A 10,125-nucleotide genomic window follows, 5' to 3' on the forward strand; every position below is an offset into this window, starting at 1 on the left:
TATGTGTGTGTGTGTGTGTGTGTGTGTGTGTATATATATATATATATATATATATATAATAGTATACATATATAATAGTTTCATGACTGAACTCAGCATAATATAAAAGATTTGGTCAATTCTCTATTATTGTTGTTAAGATATAAAAGGAAAAAAAAACAGCAGGTGTACTTAATGTTCATTGCGTATAATTACCCATTTTATTTTTCACAAATCTCATATTGAATATTGGTATAAAAATCTGCAATATTTGTTTTGCATTGCATTCAAGGTATACATATTTTTTTTTACATGTTATAGTATTAAGAATATTACATGACGTAATAAGAAAAACTAGAGCATTCCCATTATAATCAACAAAGTTGTCTTCACTGCAAGCAGACACTAAGTATCTTTTTCAATCAATTTCAAATGCTTTCAGCCTTGACAACAAAACAGCAGAGATTTTTGCATTGCTCAAACAAGTGAAACATGTCTGTGAAAAAAAACATACGACACTGGATAATATTGTACTTTACTCTTTTGTGAGGCTTAAGAAAGAGGATGTGTGTCATATTGAATATATTTTTTCATTGTATTATGAAAAGTGACAAAAACATTTTTGTTGTTATATGGAGTGAGTCAAACCACTTTAGTTTAAGAACAGACGGCACTCATGATTCAATTATCCAAAGCTACTAAAAGCAATCAAATCAAGAGCCCACCCTCCTTTTGACTCCCTCTTGAACAGAAGTGTCCTCACCTATCCTATCCTCTCCTTTCCCTCTCCCCTCTACCAGATCTTCAAACTGATGAAGTTTGACAGCTATACTCGTTTTGTGCGCTCACAGCTCTATCAGAGCTGCATGCTAGCGAATGTGGAGGGCAGGCCTCTGCCAGGGCTGGACCCTCGTGGCAGGCCCCTCACAACAACAAAACACACCAGCAGCACTTCACCCAAAGAGCAAGTCAAATTCGATAGAACTAAAGAGGTATGAATTTCTCAATGCAAAATATAACACTTTTATCCTAATAAGAGATTCATATGAGTTTGTTTTTTATCAGAGGTTAAAGGTGAAGCCTGGAACAGCAGATGGTGATGATGTGGTAGAGAGGAGGAAGGTCAATCTGCAAAGCATGATGGGATTGGACAAGCGCAAAGAGAAGAGAGGGTCCTGGGGAGGTGATCTTATGATGTCAATATGGGACAAATTGAACTAAGAAGAGGCCTTTAGACGGTCTAATGAATTCTCTGTTCTCTGTTGGCCATTTCCAGAATCACCTATTAGCTTCAAGACTGGACTTGTGAAGAGTTCGGAGGTAACTTGCTGCAAAGTCTGCCAATACCAGTATTATATCATGCCATAATAGTACCAGTTGAAATCAATACTGTTGTTGCAGGTTGAGAAATTAGTGGCACGCTCTGCAGACGGAAGGGTAGATAAGTACTGCTGTGTCTTTCTGCCTGATGGTACGGCTTCTCTGACCCCGGCCCGACCTGGTGTCACCATCCGCAACATGCTCACCAGTTTGTGTGAAAAAAGAGGCCTTCCTCTGTCAGACATCATTATCTATCTACATGGCAAAGACAAGGTAAGAAGTGTGAATATGGGCACATTTGACTGAATTTGGTTTCTTATGAACCTGGAAACTTTTTATATAATGTTTTTATGGACAAATAAAAATGATGCCTATACATGAATTTCTGTACAAATCTAAACTTGTGATTTTATTTCATGCATTTATTTTTTATTGTGATCTCCCACTGGGTGTTATTTATAGCAACCACTGTCCCTGGACCAGGACAGCTCTGTGCTGAAGGATCAGCAAGTGTTTTTGGAACTGAGGGTCACGTTTGCGTGAGTGCTAGAGAAAAATAAATAAGTACATTTTTGAATAGAAATATACTTTTGTGTACAAAAACCTGTTAAATGGATAGACCACCCAAAAATGAAAATTGCCATCATTTACTCACCCTCATGTTGTTCCAAACCTGTATGACTTCTTCTGCTGCAGGCAAAAGAATGTATTTTGAAGAATGTTGATAACTAAATAGTTTCAGATTCCTGTTGACTTCCATTGAATTTTTTGTCCATACAATTTAAGTCAGTGGGAACAGAAACTGTTTAGTTACCATCATTCTTCAAAATACCTTCTTTTGTGATCCACAGAGCACAGAAGAAAGTAAGTCATACAGATTTGGAACAAGATGATGACAGAATTTTATTTTTTGGCTAGACCCTTTAAATGCAAACAATCTGGGTCCCACTTTATATTAAGTGGCCTTAACTACTATGTACTTACATTTTAATTAATACTTTGGTACAATGCACTTATTGTGTACATACATGTTTTTGCGTCGTACTTATTGCATGTAATTACATCTGTAATTAGTTTCTGTAATTACATTTATAATTACACTGTTGACCCATCCCTTACACCTTAACCCACCCTTAATCCTACCCATACCACCAAACCTGTCCCTAACCTTACCCATATCCCACCTCAATAGCAGCAAAAGTGTTTTGCAATACAATATGAACACAATAAGTACATTGTACTTATTTGTTGATGTAGTTACATAGTAGTTAAGGCCACTTAATATAAAGTGGGACCACAATCTGTTATGTGCACATGTGTTTGTGTTGTGGTTCTTGCACAGAGTGCAGGTAGCCTTCACAGGAAAGACGGTGGCCATTGTGGTGAAGTCCAATAAGACCCTGCAGGATGCCCTCACGGCAATGCTTCAGAAATACCATCTCAGGTCACAGGATGCCACTGTCACCATGGTGAGGGGAGGCCTAGAGTGACTGGAACAAGCATTTTGTTCTTTGTTGAAAGTTAACAGTCTGACCTTTTTTGATAGACCACAAATTTACAGGGAGACATTCACAGATTTTCCTGTTTCTCTAGTTATTAAACTGCAGCTGCAAAAGTAGGACAGTGCCAGTACTGAACAAATCATTTAATGTTTTTATGTCTATCAAAGCCCCCACACACAGAAGCCCAAAAAACTCAATACATTTATTATGCAGAAGAAACCTCCAGATGCTCTATAGTATTCGTTATAGTAATTTACAGCAACTTCAGTTCAAAACAATTCTTTTCATAATATGCATTGTTATAAAGCAATGTTAAAGAGAATAGAGCCTGCACACCCCTAGTGAGCAAACTGAAGGCTTTCACTCGAACATGCTATTCAGATGTAACAAATGCTAAGTAACCTAATTATTTCTAATGACGCTTTTTATTTCTGTTCTCTGTTTTCAGAGTGGAACTGGACAGATAATAAGTATGAACACTGCAGTCACCTCTCTGGCCAATAAGAAACTAATTCTAGATAAAGGTATGTAAAAATGATATTTTAAATTCTACATCTATCAGATAGATGGATGGATGGAGGGACGGACAGATGAGATAGATAGATAGATAGATAGATAGATAGACAGACAGAGAGACAGACAGACAGACATATAGCTAGACAGACAGACAGATAGACGGATGATAGATAGATAGATAGATAGATAGACGGAGAGACCGACAGACAGATAGATAGATAGATAGATAGACCGACAGATAGACAGATAGACAGATAGATAGATAGATAGATAGATAGATAGATAGATAGATGATAGACAGACCGACAGACCGACAGACCGACAGACAGACAGACAGATAGACAGATAGATAGATAGACGGATAGATGGAGAGACGGAGGGATGGACCGACCGACCGATAGATAGATGGACAGATGGATAGATAGACAGACAGACAGACAGACAGATAGTTAGACAGACAGACAGACAGACAGACAGATGAAGACAGACAGACAGACAGATAGACAGACAGACAGATAGATATATAGATAGATAGATAGATAGACAGATAGATGGAGAGACGGAGGGATTGACCGACCGACCGATAGATAGATAAGATAGATAGATAGATAGGATGGACCGACCGACTGACAGATAGATAAATAGATAGGCCCTGTACAGCACTAAAGCTCTCCCACACTAGACCTGATTACATGTTTGGGTTTTAAATATGATATATAGATGGAATTTATCGATATTTCTACAATGGGAGATTATGATTTTTTTGTTCTTCCTTGGAATCAGTCTTGAACGGTTCGCTCTAAAATTAAAATTCTAATCTATCTAGCAGGTGTAGACCAGGCCAGCAGCTCAAAAGGAAACTTCTCGCCACCTTCATTACAAGTGAGTCTATACTACTTTAGGACAGCAGAACTCAATATCTTGATTTTCTTCATTCCATCTTTGTGGTCTAACATCTTATGCATCTGTCACCAGGATCGGAGAGGTGCTGTGGATGCAAACATGTTCCCTCCAGCGATTTCCAGATCAACTGCCCGGCAAAGGAACCCTGTATTGAGGAGAACCTATGACATGGAGGGTAAATGATGATTATCTCATTTCTCTTCGCTGGTCTTCATAGTAGAACCCAACCTCCTTATCTAAATGTGTTGGGACTTTCAGGTTTGGTGGAGTTGTTAAACCGAGCTCAGTGCTGCAGTGCTGATGATCAGCGAGGCCTCCTGAAGAAAGAACATCTAATGCTGCCTCAGTTCCTCCAGTTACCCCTGGAAGAAGTGGAGGAATCTGACACAATCAGGTCACTGGAGGAGTCCTGCTCCAGTATGGGATCTCTTGAAGTGGATTCTCCTGCAATACAATCAAACACATTAGGGAAGGAACAATCAGAGAATGAGTGCTCAAACCCAGCTCGAGAAACTGTGGTGTGAGCTAAACAGACTTGTTACAACCTTTGCTTCAATGATCAGTCACACTGGAGCATGAAGAATAGAGAATAATGCTTAAGGAACGTCTTTAATGATGGACAGTTGTCATTGTCAAATTTCTTTTTTTTTTATAAAAGCAATGCTATGAAATATTGTTTACAGTCGATGTAATTCTGCACGTTAATGTCCCGCTGCTTGTATTTATTTAAAAATGATTCGCATAACAAAAATACATTCTATCTGTTTTCATGAAGTCATTGTCTTTTGGCTTAAAGGTTCCACTGAAATCATTGGAAATTGGTTTTGATAACATTCTGAGTACAATTTAATGTATGTTAACATTAGTTAATGCATTAGTTATTATGAGCGAACAGTTTTTAAGCAATTATTAATCTAGATTCATTTTAATTTATAAATGTATAAATTTGCCTTTAATATTAAAAACATTTGTTTATGTAAAAATGTACATTAATATCTCAGGTGTTTAATGACTTTAACAGTTTTCTTAATGTACAGTAACATTCCTGGGTGAAACAGGATATTTTTAGACTTTATTTTTTTTTCCCCCGTTGTGATTTTTTCCTTGATTGGATCATGAAAAGTAGAGTTCCATCGAGTGATTCCATACCAGAATGAGTGGAGTTTTGGAGGCTCAAGTTCACCCTTGAGTGTGTCTAATGTACTAATGGTTCTTTATAAAATTGTAATTAGGGGCCAAGCACCGAAGGTGATGTACGTTTCTGTTAGTTTACTTATTATTCCTCCCAAATGGGAGTCAATGGCAGCTCTAGGAACGGTACATTGGAAAATGATGGAAAATGGCACAATCCCCAGGCGCCGCAGCGAAAATGGCTGCACACTGCTCCGAGTGTGTGTTCACGGTGTGTGTGTGTGTGTGTTCACTACTCACTGCTGTGTGTGTGCACTTGGATGGGTTAAATGCAGAGCACAAGTATGGTGTCCCATACTTGGCTACAAGTCATGTCACTCACTTTCATTTTCACTTTTACAATTATAGTGGTGGTAATGAATAGTAATATGACCAACTTTGGGGTCTCTAGGACCAACTTTATAGTGCCACCACCAGTTCAAAAATGTAATTTTCCAATGGTTATAATTTTTGAAGCCTTTGTTCTAGAAATAGTTTTTAGTACAGTACACCTGATTACTCTCCTCAAGGTGATCAAATTCACTATCTTACATTAAGACTCAGCCACTTTAAAATGTACTGTATTCTGTTTTTTGTTTTTTTACACTTCTTAAAATTTGGTCCAATTCTCAACAGATGATCATTAGACCGAGCCACACTGAACATAATTTTGATATTACTTTTTGTTCAAAATTTTATGAAAAATTAGATGCTGTATCTCTGCAAAATTTTGACCTATTGAAACAAACCTCTGTACGTTTCATCAGCACCATGATCTGAGGGTCATAAGATTAAAAAATGGCTATTTCTGTTCATAACTTTTGAAATGTTTGTAAGAAAATTATGAGTTTTGGTAGGGTTCATTGACGGCATGTCCTGACAGTACCAGAGACATTTATAGACAGTGCCACCTAGCATTCAGAAGACTTTTGAAAACTTTGTACAAACTGTAATTTGTCACATTACGTTCCTTGATTTATGATTCCGATGATATCTCACATGCCATTTTCGAACATTTTTTTGGTCCACTGTTTTTAGGTATACAGTATGAAAAACATTTTTTCCAACTCCTACAAATCTTTCCACATTTGTTTAAAATCAGTTCCTATTTGGCGAAGTTTCAGACAGTTCTGAGCATAAAATTACAGTCTTGCTTTGCGTTTCTATACAAAACCTTATAAGTTTTTTGTGCCTTTGAAATGCACATTGCAGTTCCTCAGATTGTTTCCTGTGACATGCTTGCTGTGCTTACTGTAATTTCCACATGCCATTTTCGAACATCTTTTTGGTCCACTGTTTTTAGGTATACAGTATGAAAAACATTTTTTTCCAACTCCTACAAATCTTTCCACATTTGTTTAAAATTAGTTCCTATTTGGCGAAGTTTCAGACAGTTCTGAGCATAAAATTACAGTCTTGCTTTGCGTTTCTATACAAAACCTTATAAGTTTTTTTGTGCCTTTGAAATGCACATTGCAGTTCCTCAGATTGTTTCCTGTGACATGCTTGCTGTGCTTACTGTAATTTCCGTGCTAGCTGTATTTGTCGTGTTTGCTGTGCTTTCTGTGCCTGGCCCCGAATTGCTGCTTGCAGCTATATTCTCCTATTATTACTGTAACTTTTACAACATTAAATTGATCAGATAGTACATTTTTATGCATTGGTGTGCAGAATATAATCTCACTTCCTAAACTATATAATGGCATTAACTGTCTCGAGATATAACAGCAATTTTTGTGACAGCCTTAGCCTCTGTAAATGGTACCGTGGGCAGCGGTCATTCTTTGTTTAGTCCTGGGGTGTCCAAACCTGTTCCAGGAAGGCCACCGTCCTGCAGAGTTTAGCTTGCCTTCCACCCGTATTAAACACACCTGAACCAGCTAATCAAGGACCTTCATTAGAAACATGTGTGAATTGGAGCTGTTTGGAGCTAAAATCTGCAGTATGTTGGCCCTCCATGAGCCATTAGTTTGCTTCACAGTAACGTCTACTGATGAACTGTCTACAATAAGACCATGAGCCTGAATTAAATATGATCAGTTTAAATTTAAGGATAATTTTTATGGCTTAAAAGATTGATAATGGCTGGGCTTCTGTGAGGACCACTCAAGGTTTGTTGGGTTTCGTTCACTCATGGTGTGTCTTCCAAAGACTTGCAGCTGCCCCAGGGTGAATTGAGAGAGAATGACAGAAATGGAAGGAGGTAAAATAGAGGCAGGGAGGGAGAAGGAGCTAATGCATGGAGTGTACTCAGCTTGTAAACTTGATGCTGATGGTTCCCTAGGCTTTAATAACACACACCCAAACCAAACACACACACACACACATTTTCCCCATAGTGCATCTTGTCCTCGGGAAAGTCTTCATCAGGGACATTATTTTTATGGTCTCTGAATGGACAGTGAGTAGTGAAGTAATCAAACTCAATTAGATGACCAGCTCCCAAGTTGAGGCACAGATAGAAAGAAAGAGAAAGGGAGAGAGAGAATGAGAGAAGAGAAGGGATGGGAAGGCAGAGAGAGTGAAAGAAGACAGAAGGGAGGGAGGCAAATCTGTGAGGTGAGGATTCTGCCTTACATCACTGAGCATGTCTTTGTGAGGATACGATTATACTGTTCTAACTCGTTTTCAAAGGTCTATTTTCTGTTGTTTAAAGCAGAACAGTGAACTGCGTGTCTGTCTTCAATGAGTATACACTGAAATAACAACAGGTTTTGCAAGGTAAGACCACTTTAACAAATTCCAATTCTTTTATTTTAGTTTTTGTTATGCTAATTACAGCATATGCACCAGATTTGTATTATTATTTATTTAAAAATGTAATTATTTTTTTTTAGTCTAGGGTGTTGAAGTCATCTTAAACCTGTGTGTGTGTCAGAAGCAGAACAGGGACAATGTATCTCTACCTTTAGCTAGTCACCACAATGTAGGTAGTTTCAAGTTTTACTATCCTTTCAGCGATATTTGGCCCCTGCATTGCAGCTAGACCCAAACACACCACAGCTGCCCTCCACTTCCCACAGTGTTCATTCAAATTAGCCAAATTAATAATTCAGTGTGTATACATTATTAAAGAATTTATCTAAATTTGCTTGTTAAAATGTACTTAGTTGTTTTTTTTTTTTTTTTCTCAAATATGAAACGCTGTATGTGAGGTGCTATAAGATATGTTAAACTGTCAATCTAACCTTGGCTAATATGTAGTTAAGTGGTCAAAAGTTTTTTATTAGAATAAGCTGTACACAGAAATGTTTTGCTGGTGTTTTCATATCAGACAGTTCTGCATACGTACACCAGACAGAGTCCAGTTATGACATTTTAATTACACGTTATTAGGTCAAAAATAAATAAATACATTACACACACACACACACACATATATATATATGTATGTATGTATGTATGTGTGTGTATACACAGATGAATTGTTCACAGTAAGATCTATAACATTACAAAATAGGAAAGTTTTCAATTAATGCTGACTTTAAAAATGACTTAACGTACAAAATCTGTAACTTGTATGTGTATAGTGCTGTCCCACAGTTCTGTGAATTATTTAAAAATATTTAAAATATCAAAAGGAAGTTTGCAATTTTAAAGTTATAACACTGACTATAAACTATTTTGCAAATTTCAAGATAAATTTCTCATAGTGCCTCACAGAATACTGATTTCCTGTTATGTATTAGATTGAGAGGACAATCCTTCTTGCTCTTCCCATTTTAATTTTTTTTTTTTTTTTATCCGTTCACAACATTTCAGAGTTTGTGCACAACATGTTTAAAACTGATCTGAGATGAATCATTAGATTTAGTTGGCTTGGTTTATGGAACATAATTGTCTTGACTCATCTGCCAGTTAATTGTTCATAACAGAGATGTAAAGTACACAATAAAGACTATTTTAAACAACATGAATGATTCAGTGTAATCAAAAGATGAGGTCAGGCAACCTAAATGAGTCAAACTAATCATTTTCCATTACTGATTTGAATAAACTCAAACCGCATTGTTGTAACCATTCTCCAGAACACTGTGTGCAGGCACAAAGTTTACCTTGCTCTGTTTTGAAAGATGAAAAATCACATTTTGAGACGGGGGTCCCTGTAATCTAAACCCACCCTCGAGGGACACAGCCCTTCACATTCATTCCTTCATCTGTCAGGCTCCTGGTACCGGCTTGTTGCCATGGTAATGCCATCTGGTGATGCAGTCGGAAGAGCTGTAGTGTCCTAATTGGCCTCAGTCCTGGGTAAGATTTTGAATAGCTGCTTCCGTGCCACTCTCTTGTTTAGAATAACTATTGCATACTGATTAAAGTTTCTGTTTTAAGGACATATAATACAAAATATTGAACTGAGATGCAGGAGGAAAAAGGAGGCAATTTTCTTTACTCTAGCTCAATATTTGCGTCTCATTTTAAAACACTCTTACCCTCTCTATTTATCTATCTATATCTCTATTTCACCCTCGTAGTCTCTCTCCTGCCAGCAAATACACATGCATGCAACAGGGATGATGGTTTGATGAGTCACCATCTGCTGTCTTCTAAGTGTTGACATTTGCACCACTCTCATGTTTGAGGTCAGACTCACCTCAGCTGGCGGCCTTTTTCCAGTTGACGTGACATTTCAAGTGTCCTGCATGGTGACAATTTCTCTATAGTTACTCTAAAACTATTTTTGTCTAATAATGATAATAATAATAATTATTATTATTATTATTATCATTATTAT

General features: G+C 37.2%; 1 protein-coding gene and 1 long non-coding RNA gene across 4 annotated transcripts in view; both read left to right on the top strand.

Annotated features, from left to right (window-relative positions):
• LOC107685491 (regulator of G-protein signaling 14-like) overlaps positions 1-4,865 on the top strand; it is a 12,099-nt gene extending 7,234 nt beyond the window's left edge. Inside the window, exons 7-16 of one of the 2 annotated variants that reach the window (XM_016482090.1) lie at positions 780-971; positions 1,045-1,162; positions 1,256-1,299; positions 1,381-1,572; positions 1,762-1,838; positions 2,642-2,768; positions 3,250-3,325; positions 4,144-4,199; positions 4,293-4,395; positions 4,479-4,865. In XM_016482090.1, coding sequence (XP_016337576.1) covers positions 780-971; positions 1,045-1,162; positions 1,256-1,299; positions 1,381-1,572; positions 1,762-1,838; positions 2,642-2,768; positions 3,250-3,325; positions 4,144-4,199; positions 4,293-4,395; positions 4,479-4,744 — 1,251 coding nt within the window. In that variant the 3' untranslated portion in view covers positions 4,745-4,865. The remainder of the gene's footprint in view (positions 1-779; positions 972-1,044; positions 1,163-1,255; positions 1,300-1,380; positions 1,573-1,761; positions 1,839-2,641; positions 2,769-3,249; positions 3,326-4,143; positions 4,200-4,292; positions 4,396-4,478) is intronic. The other variant, XM_016482089.1, reaches the window with a different exon arrangement.
• A 2,712-nt stretch (positions 4,866-7,577) lies between these two features.
• Positions 7,578-10,125, top strand: part of LOC107685507 (uncharacterized) — a 12,794-nt gene continuing 10,246 nt past the window's right edge. Inside the window, exons 1-2 of one of the 2 annotated variants that reach the window (XR_001633961.1) lie at positions 7,578-7,949; positions 8,050-8,111. This is a non-coding gene — a long non-coding RNA (uncharacterized LOC107685507). Of the gene's footprint in view, positions 7,950-8,019; positions 8,112-10,125 lie in introns of those variants that run through there. The other variant, XR_001633960.1, reaches the window with a different exon arrangement.

The sequence above is a fragment of the Sinocyclocheilus anshuiensis genome, unplaced genomic scaffold, assembly GCF_001515605.1.
Source record: "Sinocyclocheilus anshuiensis isolate Anshui unplaced genomic scaffold, SAMN03320099.WGS_v1.1 scaffold922, whole genome shotgun sequence".
Classification (NCBI taxonomy): Eukaryota; Metazoa; Chordata; class Actinopteri; order Cypriniformes; family Cyprinidae; genus Sinocyclocheilus; species Sinocyclocheilus anshuiensis.